The sequence below is a fragment of the Bombyx mori genome, chromosome 12 (genome assembly GCF_030269925.1).
Source record: "Bombyx mori chromosome 12, ASM3026992v2".
Classification (NCBI taxonomy): Eukaryota; Metazoa; Arthropoda; class Insecta; order Lepidoptera; family Bombycidae; genus Bombyx; species Bombyx mori.
The window spans coordinates 2,946,536-2,966,928 of NC_085118.1; the positions used below are offsets into that span (position 1 = coordinate 2,946,536).

The 20,393-nt window shown below is 38.5% G+C and overlaps 2 protein-coding genes across 3 annotated transcripts in view; one reads left to right on the forward strand and one right to left on the reverse strand.

Moving 5' to 3' along the window:
- On the forward strand, positions 1 to 16,107 carry LOC101740240 (cGMP-dependent 3',5'-cyclic phosphodiesterase). 2 transcript variants are annotated; one of them, XM_021350089.3, is made up of 16 exons: positions 3 to 307; positions 2,183 to 2,299; positions 2,379 to 2,474; positions 3,176 to 3,312; positions 4,191 to 4,296; positions 5,154 to 5,279; positions 5,985 to 6,133; positions 7,358 to 7,583; positions 8,739 to 8,893; positions 9,858 to 10,016; positions 11,414 to 11,502; positions 11,902 to 12,091; positions 12,766 to 12,907; positions 13,213 to 13,358; positions 14,935 to 15,031; positions 15,663 to 16,107. In XM_021350089.3, the coding sequence occupies exons 1-16, from the start codon at positions 185 to 187 to the stop codon at positions 15,786 to 15,788; spliced, it is 2,184 nt and encodes a 727-aa protein (XP_021205764.1). In that variant the 5' UTR covers positions 3 to 184; the 3' UTR covers positions 15,789 to 16,107. The 2 variants fall into 2 exon arrangements, with proteins under 2 accessions (XP_062527339.1, XP_021205764.1); XM_062671355.1 differs by lacking the exon at positions 5,154 to 5,279 and having other exon boundaries at positions 1 to 307.
- The window catches only part of LOC101747131 (phosphopentomutase), a 15,262-nt gene continuing 10,959 nt past the window's right edge, over positions 16,091 to 20,393 (reverse strand). Inside the window, exons 9-13 of the mRNA XM_004929380.5 lie at positions 20,125 to 20,301; positions 19,009 to 19,105; positions 18,274 to 18,427; positions 16,916 to 17,016; positions 16,091 to 16,327 (exon numbers count right to left, since the gene is read on the reverse strand). Coding sequence (XP_004929437.1) covers positions 16,923 to 17,016; positions 18,274 to 18,427; positions 19,009 to 19,105; positions 20,125 to 20,301 — 522 coding nt within the window. The 3' untranslated portion in view covers positions 16,091 to 16,327; positions 16,916 to 16,922. The remainder of the gene's footprint in view (positions 16,328 to 16,915; positions 17,017 to 18,273; positions 18,428 to 19,008; positions 19,106 to 20,124; positions 20,302 to 20,393) is intronic.

Consider the following 20,393-nt stretch of genomic DNA (forward strand, 5'->3'; position numbering starts at 1 on the left):
ATTCATAGGCAATATGGTATTAAATTTGACTTTACGCACAGCCAATATTTTTTATATTGAAATTTGACATATAATTTCAAAAAAGAAAAATATATTGTGTGAAGATATTTTATTGTTGAAACGTGCGTATGTGATGTATTGTTTTTAAAGGGAGTTCAGCGAGAAAAAGTTACAGTCTCATAATATGGCCACACGGAAAAGCAGAAGAAAAAGTGTACAGAATAGCGATCCTGGCAAGATATTGGATTTAGTGATGAGTCTTTCTGAAGACAATTGTGCACCATTAATTGTAAAACAAAATAATTACGTGAGCGGCCTTTATCGATACATTTCTTGTTTATTAAATAGCGTCTTATGATGGAGCGAGGATTGTGGAACTCATTTCCACATTTTTAACTGTGTAGGTATTTTCTAGCTCAAGAAAAAGCGAGTCGGACAACTGTTGCTCTAAGTAAACAGTTCTGCGAAAAAAGTGAACAATCACAATTAAATTCAAAATGACGATAAAGGACAATGCCCAAAAGTGGGTCAACTTTATGTCTAAACTATTTGTACTTGAAAAACTATGCCTTATTTTTTCACGTTGTTTAGTTTATGTATTAACATTTCTTTCAACCTGGCATTGTTTTCCAAAAAAATAAATTACTTATTTGATAACATCCTAAAACTATTCATGCCATCGTTTTTAAATTCGCCAATAGGCAAAGGGCTTAGCCCATACCGCAAACCTATATGCTGTCAAACGAAAGAGTTGTTTATGACTTGAACAACAAATAAAAAAAAAATAGCTATGCTTATAATTCACAGGCTTCTTAGTTTATTTTTGTTCAATTTAATATTTATTGTAATAATAATTATTACTTAAAACCATGAATTATTTAATATTTTTAGATATTAATGATTCCATTAGTAAAAATATCAATGGCCTACCATGACTCTATTCTTATTATTGACATAAAAAATATATAACTTCGACAGACTAGGCTGTATAGGCTACGCTCTTTGCCTGCTTATTGGTGAATTTAAAAACAACAACAACAATATCGTTGCCGGCTTCCGGATTTTCATTTCATTTTATTATTAATATGAGGATATAATAATAATAAAATGTACGTAAGGGCTTATTTCGAGCAACATTAACCACAATTAACTTATTTAATACTGTAAATAATGATGAGAGCGATTATTGATTTCGAAGAAAACAATTAACAACTTAATTTTAGCTGCAGAAAAAAACAGATTTCTCTTATACCTGGGTGAGAATATAAAAATCGTTTTCTGAATATGAAACGATATTTCTTTGTCTATCAAATTAAGTTAAAACCATCATGACAGGACAACTTTTTTTAAAACTCATAGCTCTGGCCCAGCAAAAAAGAATCAGAAGCCAAAAAAATAACATAAAAAACTTCAGAGGTGTCAAGGGACACCCGGATGGAACGAAGTTCCTTTCGATTAATTAGTGAAGAAATTGTAATATTTTTTTTAAGTTATAATAATAAATTACGGCATTATGAAGAAGAAAAAAACAATACTGTGAACTTAATTACTATTGTTGAAACGCTATCTCGAGAAACTGTACTCATTACGCGGACCAATGGATACGAGCAATGTCACGCGATAAGCGCCTACACGTTGATTGGTCAGAATGACGGATCTAAAAAGTGTCGTGACAACTTTTCGTAAGAATTTTTTCCGTCTAGCCCCCTTTCACAACGCGCGATAAGGAACTTCGTTCCAATAAATTAACGCCGTATCTACGATCTATGTTACCCTTTACTGGGGCTCTAGAATGAGAAAACTCCTCACGATACGAACTATTTCAAAACCGAGCACTTTCTGTTCTAAGTCCTTGACTAAACCAAAGCATGTCTTAAGGCGTTAGCCGAAGCTTATCGCTATCAAACCGTGCGCCGACATATTTAATTAATATTATAATTAACACATTTAAGTTACAAATAAACATTAATTACAAAATAAAATAATAGCATATTTAAAAAAAATCGGTTTTTCGGTTACATCCGTCATAGTTTTATACGTGGGGAAGAGCAAAGGGCTCAGATTTTGGGAGCCAGACAAAGAATTGTTACTATACTTCGGAGGCATGAACAAACGATTTTTGTTCATACCTCAGTAGTGTTATCAAATTAATTTATTGATAATACAATTTTTATCAACGCAGCTGAAAGAGGAGTGCAATGCCGAATTCGTTATACAGATCATAGTCAACACTGAACGAATGGAAGCGTACATAGAGGCAATAGGATCGACATTGCTGCAGAGAAAATATAACATCCAAGTAGATATTCAGAGAATGCAGTTTTCGACGAATTTTAATTATTTGTTCACATAAATAACATAAAACACTATCCTTCCAGATGCCGTTAAAATTAATTGAAACACTCAAATCGTCTGGAGATCAAACTGATTTATTGAACAATTTTGAAACAGACTTCCAGACAATATTGGCTCCGGTAAAAAAACTGTAACCAATTTAAAAAGTGGAAATTTACTTTAAACTTATTAGGCATTCAGAAAGTAAGCTAGGATAACGTTACTAATAATTTTACCTGATTGCCATATGACCGTGTCTTTCGATTTAAAATCAGGCATAAGGCATAATGCCGAAAGAATTAAACTAGGTAATTAAGTACCTAGCTTAATTCTATTTAGTAGGAACCTTGGCGAGAACGTGAGGAGCGTCATTGTGTGATTTTTTTTATTCTGCTAATTTAGTTTTTCTTTAAGTTTAGACTTGTGATAATGGTAAAAGTAGCATCTGTGGAAGTGCACAAGTGTGGGAAAATAAAACAAAGTACCTAGCTGTACGTGGCTTCTAGAGCTCTTCAAAAAAGTTCATTGATGTCTCAGTAAATTTTCACCATTTAACTTCGTCAATTGATTACAATGGCGTATAAATCAACTTCACCTCGTTCCGGTCATTTCATATAACAGAATATGTATGTATTTTGTTACAATAATTGAAAATTATAATAAACTCGACACTGGCAACAATGGCATCGAAAGAACCCGTTTGCCGGACTGAAAAAACAGTATTATGAGTCCTACGTTTTCTATCGGCTTATCGGCACATGGTATCCAACAAAAACATCGCTTCTAACACAATATTACAACAATTTTTTTTTTAATAATTACCTATTTCGATTTATTTTAGTACTTCCCCAAAGACAGTTCTAAGAAGCGTCTTGTTCTCTATCCGGTGATTGACAAGCCCTTCTCAGTTATTGTCTGCGTGGTAGCCCCAAAAACGTCTGAGGACGCAGTGCCGGTCATCATTCGTGAATGCTTCTTGTGAGTTTGTCTGGTTAATTTCAATAACAGTATGCCTGTTTTTAACTCGTTCTTCCGAACTCGTCCTGTGCATCGAATAGAATGTTTTAACGTAATTTTTGAACCAACTTTAAGACAATACAATAATAACTTTATTACTTCGGCGTAATATTTTGATACTCAGATAAACAAAATATTATGTTTAATCTATTCCTCAGAATCGTCTTCTTTAAGCGAGTAAAGTTCAAAAATAACAATCAAGTGTGATATATTAATAATTATAATTAATAAATAATAATTGTGATTACAAAATCAAGGTACTGTATCATCTCAGTTAAGCTACAATGTGTAGCGGGGACTTAAACTTACTTTGCGTTCTGTTACAGACTCCCCATGTTAATTAAAGGGATGATATATCCCCTGTAATCACCAATGATGCTCAGGAAGCAGAGTAAGAAATCTCTTGGTAATAGTTACCGACCGATAGTCACCCCCCGGGAGCGGTCTCAGACAATAACTACTTTCTGCCAATTTTTAAAATTCAATTGTTTGAGAAATAGAATTAAAAAGTGAAATCTCTCCAAAAATTCTTTTTTTAAAACTTAATCTGGAAACTCAGTTGACAGTACGAAACGCGTCACCCAGCTTACCTTAGATGAGTCGGGCCTTATCCGAAGTCCGGACGCGGGCTCAAAAGCCACAAGGAGATTTCGGTTCGATATGCTCCGCCTACCGCACCCAACGCGTAGTTGGAAGCCCGAGAATTTCTTCTGGACCCCTAAAAAAATTCTTAACTACCATGTAGTCTTAGTTATTTTTTGTAAATCTCTATGGAACTACAATTGAGACCATAGAGAACATGTCGCACGAAATTTAATATAATTATCATTGTTGTGTAGATTCACTTGGCCGACGTTGAAGAAGGCCATTTCTCTAGAGCACGAATGCTCGTTGAAACAGAAGTGCCAGCAGTTGTTGAAGGTTGCCAAAAGACTATTTACCCAAGTATGTGACCATAATCGATAAGTAAAATTTAATTAACTATTGCGATATCCTTGTTCTTGTTAAGGCGTTATTAGTAGTTAGAGATGTTAGGGAAGAGCATACAGTTCAAACTTTGACCAAGGGTATCGCGACAGAATTTGATTTTTTATATTTCTAGGCTACGGTTACCTATTAAAAATAAAGATAAAGAAGCCTTTATTAACAACCTTAATTCACATTTAGGTACATACTATTGCATTCATCTATTTCTTTTTGCATTTGACATCGGCAAAGATTGTTTTGCTTTCGCATAGGCCTCCCCCAAATCCTGCCATAAGTCCCGGTCGTGGCATTTCCTCTTCCACGTAGAGCCTGCAACGGCCTTTATGTCGTCTACCCACCGATGACCACACGACCTACCCACGGTCGTCCTTTTAATTTTTTGCCCTCTAGAGTGTACCACCCGGTTACTAATTTAGCCCATTTTTCTGTTTTGCTTATTGTTAAATGACCTATCCATTTCCACTTTAATTGTTAATTGTGTATGATACATCCGTTACTTTTGTTTTCATACGGATATCTTTTAAATTTTTTTTATCCTTTCTTTTTTTTTACTGCCCCTGTGGGCAGACGAGCGTACGGCCCACCTAATGGTGAGTGGTTACCGTCGCCCATGGACTTCAGCAATGCTAGAGGCAGAACCAAGCCGCTGCCTACCTGCCAAGCTGCTGCCTGCCATTTTACCATTCTTTTAACATTTAACATGCTTCGCTCCATACTATTTCTTCTGAGTTAAATTACCTATTAATAAATCTAAAATCGGATATAAATTCCAGCTTGGATATGTTTTTACGAATAGAATTTTGTTCACCAAACAGGTGGCATCATTGGAGACGCTGCTAAAAATTGCCATGGAACAAGCCAAGCAGTTGACCAAAGCGGAATACTGCTCGGTCATGCTTGTGGATGCCTACAAAATGGAGTTGGTCGACTCTTTCAAACAGGTCATCACTAGATGTAGACATACCTACAGCTATTATTATAATTCGTTCTCATGTTTTTAATAATAAAAAAATAGTCTATGGAATTAATTTGCTCGTTTAAATTCAAAATACGGGCGCCATTTTTTCTTCTTGTGCGTTGCTGGGACCTGAAAATGTTAATTATAGATTATATTTTTCCAATCAAATAATTCATTTGAAAATTTTATAACATTAATTTTTATACTAATAACAATTAATTGCAAAAAAAAAATGTTACCTCAAAGCTTTTGATGTGATAACGTCTTCAAAATCGATGAACATCGGCTGCTCGCGCGAAAAAGTGTCACGTTCCGCCTGAGCCTCAGCGTGCAAGCGAGGACACGGAACAAGCGATAGAGAGGCACAATCAACCCAACCGTTAATTTATCGAAAAAATTGACATTTTCAATTAACTCCTTTGTATTATACAAAATAATGATAATTCAGTGATAATAACCCCATTCAATTCATAAAAGTATGCAATTTTTCATCAATGTGTCTACGATTTTAAAACGTTATCACGTAAAACTACCGTCCGTAAACCGAATTTACAGACAACAACTTTTTTTTTTAATATAGTGTATTTTAAATATAAAATAGTAGATTATATAAAAATCTATAGTATGTTCTATTTGGGAATGAAATATCGCATAGTCATAGGTTCAAGTGAGTTCGTATTTGATTCAGGATGATAAATATTCGGAACGACGGTTTCCTATGGACATCGGCATCGCCGGGGAAGTTATAAAAACCGGAGGATTGATCAATGCGAAATCCGCTAAAGAACATCCAAACTATGATCCTCTTATTGACGGACTGCCGGGAATAGATTGCAAGTCAGTTTAAAAACAATAAATAGAATGATTATTTATTTATCTGTGGATTTGAATACAATCACTTATGACGTTAATATCCAGTTACTCTCAAATAATTAATAAAATTAATAATAAATAAAACAAAAAATTAATATAACACGCTTTTTTTATTGCTTAGATATGTGGACGAGATCACGGACCATCTGGTTAAGTCGCTAGTTAAGAAGCCTATAGACATCTACAACGTAATTGCCGCCACCCACCTTGAGACACGATTTCCAAAGTCTCAGTTTTTACAGTACAACGGCTGCCCCGCCCTTCGAACCGAAACGCATTACTGCTTCACGGCAGAAATAGGCAGGGTGGTTTCAAAACGTACAATAGACTTGAAAATTTTCAAACTTATCAAGGACCGATGACAATACAATAATAGTATTTGTTTAACATGATAAAAAAAATAACTTTATTTTAAAAATTAGATGGAGTTACTACTAAACCGTGTCTTTTAAAAAAAAAATGCACTAACAGTGACTATTTACATACAATAAGATAGGTCGTATGCTTATCTGCCAAAAAAAAAACTATACATATAATATATTTATATCGGGTTAAAGATATTCTTTATTCTCAAAAGAATTACATAAATTCACTTAAATGAGAATATTAAATAGTTATAATTAATTCAGATCGTGCAGTACATGACAATAATTTATAGTAACAACAATGTGTAGTTGATGAAGCACGAGTACATAATACTAAGCATATTGTCAATAGTAAGATTTGGAGTTTGCAATTCTCTCTCAGTTTAACAAAAGGTTTCAGAGTTGGTAAAGATGAACTCCAGCAGAAAAGCGGCACCGTAGGGTAGGTAGCCGGAGAAGGAGTAATTGGTGGTTCCCACCCGTGCGGTTTTAATTGCCCAATTTATATAGTATAAAGTTTTCGAGTTTATATTTTTACTAGACGCTGTTATTCCTTCTCTGTGGAAGTCAATCGTGAAGATTTGTTTAGTACGTATTTCATTAGAAAAATTGGGGTACCAATTTGGCCTGCGGGATTCGAACACCGACGCAGTCGCATCGCGTATAGGAGTGCACCGAGCGTCTTAACCTTTTAAGCCACGACGACAACATCAACTGCCCTCTTGAAAAAATCAACAAAAAAAATTATCCAAATTGTTTTCCGTGCATGTATTCCTAACAGGTCGATTCGGAGCTGGTTTAAAAGATCAATGTTACATTTTAGAACGATCCTTTGCTTTCCCATACGGGAGCAGACCGGAATAATAGGCGTGGGGCAACTCATTAACAAGATCGGCGATCCATACTTCGACGCAATGGACGAGGAAATGGCGCTGGCGTTTAGTGTCTATTGCGGCATATGTATCATACATTCCGTGGTCTATCAGAAAATACAAGAAGCCCACATCAGGAACACGCTGGCTATAGAACTCGTCATGTACCATATGAAGGTATCTGTTTTTTTATTGCCTCAATGGACATTCTAGCGGCCAATGCGATGGAAAATTGCAGTGAAGTAAATGTAAGTAGTGCAGATTCATTCATACTATCTTCCCTTAGCGGTTTTTCCCGAGCGTCATGACATGTTCTCCTTCAAACAAAGTTTTGTGGAAGCCGTCGGTATCGGCTTAACTGTGTCTCAGATATTTATGATATTCACGAACGATGATGACCACTCATTATCAGATAGACCGTAAGTTGATCTGTCAACAAAGGCGATGAAAGTTCAATGCATACCTGTTAGAAAATAAGGTTTGTGTCTGTGTTTATTCTTGATTTGTGTACTCATGGGCTGGGGCATAGGCTTATCCGCTCGAATCTTCGGTTAAAAACAGGACTGATGGATTCAGTCAAAAGCCTCTTAGTACTTCAGGGTAGGTTTTCATAGCACCATAAATATTTATAGTACAGTAGATGGTAAGACGTAAATTTTGCGTAAGTGTTAATGGTAGGACGTCGCGTGAGTTGGATCGATAGATACCACCGATCTGCCTGTTTTTGGCAGTCATTGATTCAGGTTTGAAGGCTGTGCTCCAGTAACTAACTAGCACCAGATGGGCAGTGAGCTTATAAAAAAAGTAAGCATTACAAACATAGTAAACATTTAAAATTTTATCAATGCCGATCATTCTAAGTTAAACTGTATTTCAGATAGGCTTTAAATTGTATAATAGCGACCTCATCGATACTAATGCAGGCCAGCCCTGTTAACACAAGGCAGCTCACCGTGAGCACTCGTGAACACAGTAAAAGCTCCGTATTCGCACTTCCTTCATTCGCGTTTTTACTATTCGCAGATTAAAAAAATGCGACCCAATTCCTATATTCACAGCTAAAAATTTCTTTATTTGCGGATTTAATCAGTACATGGGTACCTCTACATACACATGGATAAAAAAGGATTCGAATATCCAAACGAATATCCTTTGTTAGCACGCTTTTTCATATTCACGGAACGTATACCCAGCGAATAAAGAGCTCTTACTTTGTACTTCATTTTACACACCTACAAATTTTGTGAGCGAAAATAAAAATACTTGTAATTGCGTCTGTTCGCGTACAACGCTCACATAAACTCACCCGAGCTCATCAAGTTCATTCCGCAGGTGGGTGACGCTGAAGTAAACCGTCTAACTCAATGTACCGGCTTCCACAGCCACCCACACTTGACCAGTCTCCATTTCAATCCGAGGGCCCTTTCCCTCAGAGAACTTCCTTGTTACGTTATGAAGATTTTCGTTGATCTCGGCTTCGAGAAAAAGTAAGTCATGAGCTGAGACATTCTGAATGCTATTTCACGGTGTGTTTGTGTTTTGTGTTATGCCAGCTTAATATCCACAGCTTCGTCCACGGAATAGTGGCTTCATCTATGTTCCTTCGAAGGGTTACCAAGGCTTACTATTAGCATGCCGAATGACATCTAAATCAATTGGTTTGTGCGTATTAATAATACTGTTGGCCATGTAATTTCTAATGTGTAACAGAATGAAAAGAAATCCCAATTTTTATGAATTACCATTTTTTTCGCTAATTTTAATGGAACATTACTAGTTATATTCTATTCCAAATTATTCTTTGTCGACTTATCAAATTATATAAAAAACCGTAGGTACATTATTTCTAAAAATGTGCGCGAATGAATTACTCCCACTCTATTTTAATTGTTTTTCTTCGATGATTCATACATAAATGCAAACAGCGGTCGATCTTCGAATACTGCTTATCAATTTAAAAACCGTCAGTGTCGCCAACTGTTTGAAAACTTTCCCCCTAAAGCAATTTCAAAGACCACTAAATTCAAAACAAAACTCCCCAACGACGGAAACAATAGTTATTTAATATTTTTAAGTATTTTTCTTTAATTTCATTACATTATGAAATTGTTATTTTTGTTGATGTACGTAGAAATTGTTTTAAAAGATACAAATAAAATTTTATCCCTAAAAATATCCCCAAAAAATCTCTGTATAGATTTTTTCCCCCTAAATTTGGGGGGAAAACTCTGGAATTGGCATCACTGAAAACCGTTCTTTCTGACTTTATCTTTCTGTTCCCTTATTTTAAAGTTGTCATCAACACTAGGACAAACGGTGACATACCTTGAATATCCTAAGCACAACGTAAAGTACTATATCCACGAAGCAAACATAGTCTGGTGTGGTCTAACCGCGGGCCTTGAAGTTACGAAAACAAAAGCAATAGTAATTGTTGGCTTTTTAATTCAGATTCAACATTAAAAGCCAGAAACTGGCCCGTTTCATATTGTACGCCAAGAAGGGGTATCGCGATGTGCCCTATCACAACTGGCTTCATGCGTTCAACGTAACTCAGTGGGCATACGCTGCTCTCGTCAACTTCAAACTTGTACAACAAGGTTACTTGACGTAAGTACCATTTTATGTCAAGTTATATAAGAAAGTATGGGAAAGGGATGGGTTTATAGTTGACGGACGTTGCCAGACCGTCAAGTCTCTTAAATGGGCCGTCAACTGGCTCTAGTCACATAGAGCTGCAATATGCACAAGGGGTATAGACTCTAAAAGGCTTTTCGCTGCAAAGCACTTTTAGGGGCGCTCAAGTTATTTTTGGTTTTATTTATTCCAATGATGAGTGGACGAGCTTACGGCCCACCTGGTGTTATGTGGTCACCGGAGTCCATAGCCTATACAACGTAAAATCTACCACCCACATTAAGACACGAGTTCTAAGTTCTAGTCTTTTAAGGACAACGGCTTCTCCGTCCTTCAAACCGAAACGCATTGCTGCTTGGCGACAGAAACTAGCGGGGTGGTGGTACCTACCCGATCAGGCTCAGAAGGCGCCCTACCATACCACCAGCAAAGCTCTGACAGTAGTTCATTCCTTAAGCAATTTTCACCTTAGCATTTACATTATCTTGATAGGATTGTTGTGAATTATTAATTACGTATCGAGGGGTGAAAGGCTATTTCGTTTAATGCGAAATTATTGCAATTTTACAGAAGCGCCATTTTAAGTAAAAAGTTGGATTTTTTTTTTTATATGGGTGGACGAGCTCACAGCCCACCAGGTATTAAGTGTTTACTGGAGCCCATAGACATCTACAACGTAAATGCGCCACCCACCTTGAGATATAAGTTCTAAGGTCTCAGTATAATTACAACGGCTGCCCCACCCTTCAAACCGAAACGCATTACTGCTTCACGGCAGAAATAGGCGGGGTGGTGGTACCTACCCGTGCGGACTAACAAGAGGTTCTATCACCAGTAAAAAATGGAAAAAATATAATGACAAAATTGTGATAAAGATAATTGAAGTTCAATTAAAACATTGAATTGTTGATACTAATACAAAATAAAACGCATCTTTAATTACAAAGACAAGTGTCGCGTATTAAGTGAAATGTCGTTTGAGCAAAATAGTTTTTCACTCCTCGTTCCATTAAATGTCCCAAGTTAGAAACGAATAGGACAAATTGAAGAGCGTCTTAAATTGTCGACCGACTGAATTTCGAGAATTTCATACTTCGCTAATTAATATAATTATAATTTTTACTGGTGGTAGGACCTCTTGTGAGTCCGCGCGGGTAGGTACCACCGCCCTGCCTATTTCTGCCGTGAAGCAGTAATGCGTTTCGGTTTGAAGGGCGGGGCAGCCGTTGTAACTATACTTAAGACCTTAGAACTTATATCTCAATGTGGGTGGCGCATTTACGTCGTAGATGTCTATGGGCTCCAGTAACCACTTAACACCAGGCTGTGAGCTCGTCCTCCCATCTAAGCAATAAAAAAATTATCTTTAGGGAACTACAAGCCTTGATGTACTTGGTCGCTGGTCTGGTACACGACCTGGATCACCGTGGGACCACTAACAGCTTTCATATACAAGGACGTAAGTGAACATGTTTACGTACCTACACAGAAAGTTCTCTTGTCACACATTTTACATACATAAAACAACATCTTAGATGTAGTTTAAAAATTAATAAAGAGACAATATTGTATTTGTTTTAGTATCACGTTACCGAATGACCGTGGGTTGTTGCGAAACCTCCAGTTTAATTTTCTTTATACCTCGAATTGAACTTAAAATTAATATTTTTATAATAAGGAATTTCGTTCTTATCCGGTGTCCCACGACGCCACACATCTTTTTTTTTTTGTTAATTAGGTACAGCAAAGTAGGCAATTACAAAAACGCACAGAAAATGAATTTTATTAAATTCTGTCACTGATCAAAATTTCGGTGAGTCTGCGAACATTATAGTTTCTGCGCGACGTTTTATTCTAGAGACCACATTAGCGGCCTTGTATTCGAGCGAAAGTAGCGTGATGGAACGGCACCACTTGGCCCAGGCCATGTGCATCTTGAACACGGAAGGATGCGACATCCTCGAATCGTTACCGAGAAAGGATTACGACAGAGCGATCCTGATGCTCAGAGATTACATCCTGGCGACGGACTTGTCTAATTACTTTAAGTACGTTATTTAGCGTATTTCGATAAGTTTTCGCTATGACATATCCTTCTTTAAACGAGGCTTGTGGAGCGTATTAAGCGGTATGTAGCGGCTTGGCTCTGTCCCTGGTATTGCTGAAGTCCACGAGCGACGGTAACCACTCACCATCAGGTGGGCCATATGCTCGTCTGCCTAGACGGGTAATAAAAAAGGAGCTAGTCACTAATTTATTTAGAATGACTTGACGTGCGTCTTCCGCAAGGAACAACATCAAGTTGTATGAAAGAGAAACGTAGAATTTGTAAATTTGCATCATTCGGTGAAACTCGTCACAGTCCAATAGGGTCAATAGATTCAGCGATCATTGACATCATAACATGAATGCCAGCGCCTACCTAGAGACATGAGGTCGACTCCTCAATTGTATCACATAGCGGCTGTCCCACCCGTTAAATTGGAACGCAGGAGCGCATCGCGGCAGAAACAGGAGGGACCTTTTTACCTAACCGTACCGACGTGCGTCTGGTTGTGAGCTCCGCCCCACCATCACCAGTAACTAGTACGTGTTGGCTGTATTTCGTTTTCCCACAAAAAAAAACTCCTGGTAATTCACACCGCGCAGCACCCGTCAGTGTGTTTCCCGATTTCAGTCAATACAAATTAAACATATTGTAGGCAAACGTTTATTTTTACAGGAACCTAAGCGAATACAAATCGATATCCCAGGATTATTTGAAGGGTAACCGCGCCCACGTGTCGTGTCTACAGGCGTTGCTAATGAACGCCGCCGACCTCAGCGACCAGCTTAAAGACTGGGCCAGTGTCAAGAAGACCGCAGTTAGTTTACCTACTGTCTAAATCAGGGGTTCCCAAAGTTATTTTGTCTGTTGTCCACTTTGAGAATTTTTTTTTTGCGCCCCCGTTTTTTCACCAATTTAAAACCACTATAGCGAGAGCTCAGTCGGTATCTAAGAGTTCTCCTAGATAAAATTAAGAACGCCCTAATTTTTTTTCTGGGTCTCTTACCGCCCCCCTTTAGGCCTGCAGCGCCCACCAGGGGGCGTTATCGCCCACTTTGGGAAAGGCTGCTCTAAACGAAGCTCCATTGTTTTATCGTAATTTCACAATCGCGTTCGCTGTAGGCGTCAGTGCTGACGGAGTTCTTCAAGCAGGGCGACGTGGAGAAGAGCCGCGGCGACCTCCCGCTGCTGATGATGGACCGCGAAAAATGCTTCATACCGCAACTAGAGATACAGTTCATGCAGACCACATGCGTGCCGCTCTTTGAGTTAGTTCGAGCAACTAGAGTTTAGTATAAAGAAGGCCGCCGTAAATAGGATGCGATCAAAATTACCCTAAAATAATGACGTAGTATTTTTGGGGTACCTTCTTCGGTTTTCAGGTCAGGTCTGTAGGAATAATTTAATTACGATTACGTCAGTTCACGGGGCTCAAACCCGGCGACGTTGCTAACACGAACCCTAGCAAGAGCCGTGCTTCGCAGAATCTACCACCGGATCGGAAACGCGACTCACTGAGAAGATCCGGCGAGAAACTTAGTGGGCTGTGTCTGAGGGTTAATTTACTCGCCGAACCCTTCGTCGCAAGCGGCGGGTTCGACGAGGGTGATGACCAGTGCTTGAACTACCTAAAAGCACCGTAAGTGGATCGGGAGGATCCGAAATGACGTCTTTGGGGCCACGTCGACTGCTTTCCATTCATTCCGCAGGATCGGGAATGTAGTTACCGGCGGCCACGATGAGAGGGTTCTCGTGTCGTGCCACTTTCTCGAAATGGCTCTATAGCGTAAAAGTTAGCTCATATTTGTATGGAATGGGATCGTTTGCGTACGTTTGCCGCTAGGGGCGCTATTCCAACTGCCTACAAAATTGGGTTAACTTTTACGCTATCGAGAACGTTAACAAACTCGCACTAAGCACACTGATCACGAAAACAATAAGCGCGAGTGAATAATCCGTAAAAGCAGTTCCGCAATTTTGTGTTTCATTTCTCTATTACGAGTATTATCTGTAAGTTACCAGCGCTCGCTGAGAACGATCGAAATTCGACCGTAATCATTGACGCCGTAAGACTTAAAGTCGTTCGTTCGTCGTCGTTTTATATTTGACGTTTTCTCATGTGTTTCATTACCGACCTTCCTTTAGCGAGTCGTCTCTTTAAAATTAATACTATTTAAAATGCTGGAACAATTTCGATATTCCCATTTAATAATTAGCTAACGAATTGCTTGATAGTGAAAATGGACTTTTGATTTAGACACAGGACTTTGATTACAAGAAAGATGTCATCACCAAACAATTCGATTGACGCAATAAATTAATAATAAGAACAAAGATAATTAGTTAAATAGTTTTTAATTGTGAAAGTTTCAACAGGGAATCTCACTACATCACGCATCTAATGTTCCCTCGCTGCTGTGTCCGATAAAAAATATTATTTTTAATTACCCTCATAGACAGACTAGCAGCAGTAGGTAAGCAGTTACCGTCCCTCATAGACGTCATGCCAAGGAGACAGTCACTGCCTACACCTAGAGAATACTCCTCAAACGTTCTTTGAAACACGGACACGGAAACACGGACGTTTTGGATACGTCATAGCGCTCGGGAAACACCGCCCATTGTAATTCAACACAGAACCGGATGATAACGGATGATAAAATATCTCTAGACTGTAGACGGTTGCAGCGGTTCCGGGTAGTAAGGATGAACTCTGCTCAATAAACTAGAACCTCCTCAATAGATTGCTGTCCTGGTGAAACTGGAAAGGCCTCTGGGCTACCAGTAATCCCTCATAAAAAAAAAGATTACTATTTGAAAATAACTAATTACAATTGTGTTCAGGACTTTAGGTAGAATTATACCCAAAGCCACTGTGTGTGTGAAGATCATTGAGAGCCATATCGAGAGGTGGGAGGCCGCCAAACCAATTTTTGCTGAGGTAATAAATACTATTTTTTAGCTTACCTTGAATGCTGACTAAATCCATAGACATAAATTAACACTTTTTAATATACTGAGATGGTGAATGCACTTTATTTCTACTATCCATACAAGAAAGAAATAAGAATACAAAATGGCGGCAAAACATTCTGACTTGTGACAAATGAAACCCGCAAAATTATAATTTGCGTAATTGCTGGTGGTAGGACCTCTTGTGAGTCCGCGCGGGTAGGTACCACCACCCTGCCTATTTCTGCCGTAAAGCAGTAATGCATTTCGGTTTGAAGGGTGGGGCAGCCGTTGTAACTATACTGAGACCTTAGAACTTATATCTCAAGGCGGGTGGAGCATTTACATCGTAGATGTCTATGGGCTCCAGTAACCATTTAACACCAGGTGGGCCGTGAGCTCGTCCGTGGGCCGTGTTTTATTCGATCGACTTAGAAATCGATAACCGTAAACACAAATCGAATATCGATCACGAATCGATTCAATAAGTTTTACCTTTTGTTTACTAAACAAATCATTAGGACCGTACGTACATACGGGGACTATACCTATACATAGGGGATTAGGGGTCATTTTACTCAAAAATGATCTATATAAGTTTACTTGATATTTATCTGAAGGTGCCAGCCACAGCCGGCTTGTCAGTCCTAATGAGTCAAGAACTGGACAACCTTATTGAAATAAATTTAAAGGAAATGGAGAAGTTACGATTAGAAGCAGAGGCTGCCAACGAGGAAACTACATAGACACGTGTGAACGACCTTTTGTGCCCATTTTTTATTATAACAAAATTAATAGGATCTGTAATGAATTCATCGGTCAAATTGTTCAATCGGATCACAGAAAATTCTAAAACATTATATAAAACCTTTTTGGAGTTTTATTACCAACGAAAAAATTATGTTGCTTGTGTACTCATTTTGAAAATATTATGACTTTATTAGGTAACTTAAATTTATATTATTGTGGATTTTTTGCTTTTATTTTTAGTGTAACAATAAATTTATTCTTAAATTAAAAGGTTGGGACGAAAATAAATAAAAAAACCTTTTATTTAAAACATAATGTATTATTTCACCTATAATCAGTACAGATAGATCTACACCGATCATGACAATACTTTAAACATTCTATCACACAATGGAATGAACATTAATTTCTTTGGTAAATAAACATTAAGAAAAATTATCTTTAAATTAAGATTCTTAGGAAGTCGTTATTTTCTGAGCTCCAGTTGACGTTGAAATTACACTGAAAATTGCATTTCATCTGCATGCTGCAATTTCTGTCGTAACAAGATTTATTAATAACATATTATAATGCTATTTATAAATATCTCCTTCAGAGTTATAAACTAGGCAAAGTTATAAATTAGACAATGTTTTTTTTTTATTGCTTAGATGGGTGGACGATCTCACAGCCCACCTGGTGTTAAGTGGTTACTGGAGCCCATAGACATCTACAACGTAAATGCGCCACCCACCTTGAGATATAAGTTGTAAGGTCTCAGTATAGTTACAACGGCTGCCCCACCCTTCAAACTGAAACGCATTACTGCTTCACAGCAGAAATAGGCAGTGTGGTGGTGCCTACCCGTGCGGACTCACAAGAGGTCCTACCACCAGTAAAAACAGATGTCGCTAGTGTCAGCATACGATAATATAGAGTAACATTTCCCCTTTGGAGCAAGATACATCGTAAGAGAATGAAGTTGATCTATCCATTATGTTTGTCTCTTTCGCTCCGTTTTAGCTGCTAAATGTATAACATTTTTTTCTTTTATCAACAATTCAATATGGTATGTTTATTAAGAAGAATAAATTAAAATACATCTCTTCTCGTTACTCTGTGAAACTTGATTTAAAATACTAACTTGCTTATTATCCTATCAGACCGTTCTCTTCGGGCTGTAGGAGCTCATTGATGAACTTTTGAACGATCTCCTTTAGTTTCGATTTCATTTCCTCTTGTTCACTGCAAAGAGTATCGTTAGATTATTAGTAATAGCGACCCGCCCTCGCTTCGCTTCGGAAGCTGTAATTTATTATTGATTTCTCTACTATTGAATGGATGTTATTATACATGTAGGATTTAATTATTTAATTATTACTAACATTTCTACTTATTGTAAAACATTTCTGAACGAGTGAAAGATTCTGAACGCATGATGTGTGAAAGGGACAGATGTAGCTCTAAGTCGCTCTCTCGCACGACGCCGCCATTAGGAGTAAGACGTGTTCAAAGTGCTCTCTAAGAATTAAATAAAAAAGTATAGTGAAACCCTAGAAAAGAGTATTTCATTTAGACCCACACCTACATACATATAACTCTGATAAACAACATTTACATTAAGCACTGACAAAAACAAAAACAAAATAGCGTGGAGCACTGGCACAAATGAGTAATAGTCTATACACTACACGGTCAGCTGCTGCGAACTACGAGTATAGGCGCCGCCATATTAGCCTTGGCTGCTCTGACGAGCGCCTTTCACTTTATCCCTACTCCGCGGCCGATCGTCACGCGACATGTAACACACAGACGAAAAGCTTTGAGACGATGTAATAAAAGTTTCACTTTAAAACTCAAAAAGTGCACATAGCAGATTTTGGTTTGACAACGACGATATCTATACTAATATTATAAAGCTGAAAAGCTTGTTTGTTTGAAGGCACTAATCTCAGGAACTACTGGTCCGATTTGAAAAATTCTTTCAGTATTAGATAGCGCATTTATTGAGGAAGGCTATATAATATCACGCCAAGACCAATACAAGCGCAGCACCAATAAAGAATGTTCCAAAATCGGGGTTTTTTTTTCCTTTTGAGAGCTTCCCCTGCGTGCGCTGCAGAAACGGTTAAAGTTTCGCTAAAATAATGTATGACAGAATTGTTCCCCTTTAAAAGACCTAAAAAAAGTTGGCCATAGCATATGTCTATATGTTAAGGATGATTCACTATAACGTTTTTTATGCTAACCAAATTTGTTCTAAAATAAAGCATTCTTTGTGAATTATTTTCACGCTTTTTTTTTATTGCTTAGATGGATGGACGAGCTCACAGCCCACCTGGTGTTAAGTGGTTACTAGAGCCCATAGACATCTACAACGTAAATGCGCCACCCACCTTGAGATATAAGTTCTAAGGTCTCAGGTATAGTTACGACGCGTTGGACGAAATCGCGGGCAAAAACTAGTGATGATATAAGATGATGTAGTAGTGGAGTCCCCACCTGACGGTGTCGGCCCGGCAGACCAGCTCGGTGTAGTACTTGAGCTTGGGCTCGGTCCCGCTGGTGCGCACGCACGCGCTCAGCCCCGTGTCGCAGCGGAACATCACCATCTCGCCGCTCGTGTAGTCCTGGTCCAGCCCGGTGCCTAGCACGCCTGACAACGACCTCCCTTTGTAATGACTTAGTTAAATAAACTAGGCACCCCCAGTAGTCGAAGTTCGACTATAATCAATTGAGAGTATAAATTTGATCATTATTATGATTCTATTGTGAAATATATTTTTAAGGGATTTTACGACCTGATAACTAAGACCTTTAAGTCATGTCCTATTTTAAGTTATATTCTTATTTTTATGAAAAATGATGAAATGAAATGAAGATGATTAATTTGAGACATCAATCAACTGGGATAAAATGAAATGAAATGAAATGAGAGAATATGGGATGAAATACAATCTGAGTAAAATGGTGGTCATTTACTGAGATTTTTTCAGTGGACTTTTTGGAGGATCCCGAAAAGTTACGTTCAGCGGCTTTGTTTTATTTTCCCACATTTGTGCACTTTCACAATTATACTAAACAGTTAATAAACCACCGTTATTAAATATTTAAACCTGAAGAAACACTAAATAGACTAAATAAAACAAATCACACAACTTCACTTCTCGCGTTCCCGCCAAAAAGTCCCTTAGAGCAGTTACTTTAAAAACTAATGTTGTATGTTCATGTACTCACGTAGGTGGGTATCGGTGCGGGGCGCGGGGGGCGCCGTGACGCCGGCCGTGAAGTCCGTGACGCGCGTGACGCCGCACGAGCCCACCCGCCGCGGGTACTGCGGGCGAGGGGCGCTCAGTCGGCGGTTGACATTGTCACTGACAGTGCCAGCCGCCGGCGGTAGGAACACGTTTTTACTGGTGGTAGGAGCTCTTGTGAGTCCGCACGGATAGGTAACACCGCCCTGCCTATTTCCGCCGTGAAGCAGTAATCCGTTTCGCTTTGAAGGGCGGGGCAGCCGTTGTAACTATACTGAGGTCTTAGAACTTATATCTCAAGGTGGATGGCGCATTTACGTTGATGTCTATGGGCTCCAGTAACCACTTAGCACCAGGTGGACTGTGAGTTCGTCCACCCATCAAAGCAATTAAAATTAAAATAAAACGTTAATTATATTACATTCGTATCGAGCAGCACGACTGTGCTAGTGTTCTCATACGACAACCTGTATCAGTTTTTCTAACGAAATACGTACTTAACGAATGACTTCCACGGTGAAAGAATACCATCATGTGTAATAAAAAAATCAAACCCATAAAAATATCGAGAGGCGAAAGGTTATTTGTTTTAAACAAAAATTTTTAAACTTTTACAAAAGATCCATTCATATTTAAAAATTGAAAAAATTATCAGCAATTGGAATGGAGTAAATTTAATTGAAGTTCAATTAAAAAACATCTGACTGTTGATGCCAATACCAAATAAAACGCACCTTTAATTACAAAATTACAAAGATAAATGTCGCGTGTTAAAGTGAAATGTCGCTTAGACCAAATAGTTTTTTACCCGTCGATGTAATCCATGTAATTACTGGTGGTAGGACCACTTGTGAGTCCGCACGGGTAGGCACCACCGCCCTGCCTATTTCTGCCGTGAAGCAGTTATGCGTTTCGGTTTGATGGGTGGGGCAGCCGTTGTAACTATACTGAGACCTTAGAACTTATGTATCAAGGTGGGTGACGCATTTACGGTGTAGATGTCTATGGGCTCCGGTAACCATTTAACGTCAGGTGAGCTCGTCCACCCATCTAAGCAATAAAAAAAAATAAAAAAATCTATATATATAACAGATCTCACTTGACCGGGTCCCTCGTAATTCCTGATCCTCCTGAAGATCTTCTGTATGGTGGAGGGCTCGTGGCAGATGTAGTAGGAGTTGTGCGACACGTGGTACCCGTACTCCGCGTAGAGCCGCTGCAGCTGGGAGCCTAGCGACATCCCCTTGGAGCGAAGGTGCGACGCCAGGGACGCCACCTGGAAACGAAGAGTTGGACGGGCATCAGTGCGAGAATTTACTGCTGTTTCCGAGTTGAAAAGTCAGCATCGCTGTCAAACACATAAAATTC

Bases quoted from the DNA above. Each gene is read 5' to 3' on its own strand.
- LOC101740240 (XM_021350089.3), top strand. From the start codon at position 185: ATGGCCACACGGAAAAGCAGAAGAAAAAGTGTACAGAATAGCGATCCT. The intron at 6,134-7,357 runs GTCAGTTTAAAA...GTTACATTTTAG, and splicing joins CTGCCGGGAATAGATTGCAA to AACGATCCTTTGCTTTCCCA. The intron at 12,908-13,212 runs GTTAGTTTACCT...CGTTCGCTGTAG, and splicing joins CCAGTGTCAAGAAGACCGCA to GCGTCAGTGCTGACGGAGTT.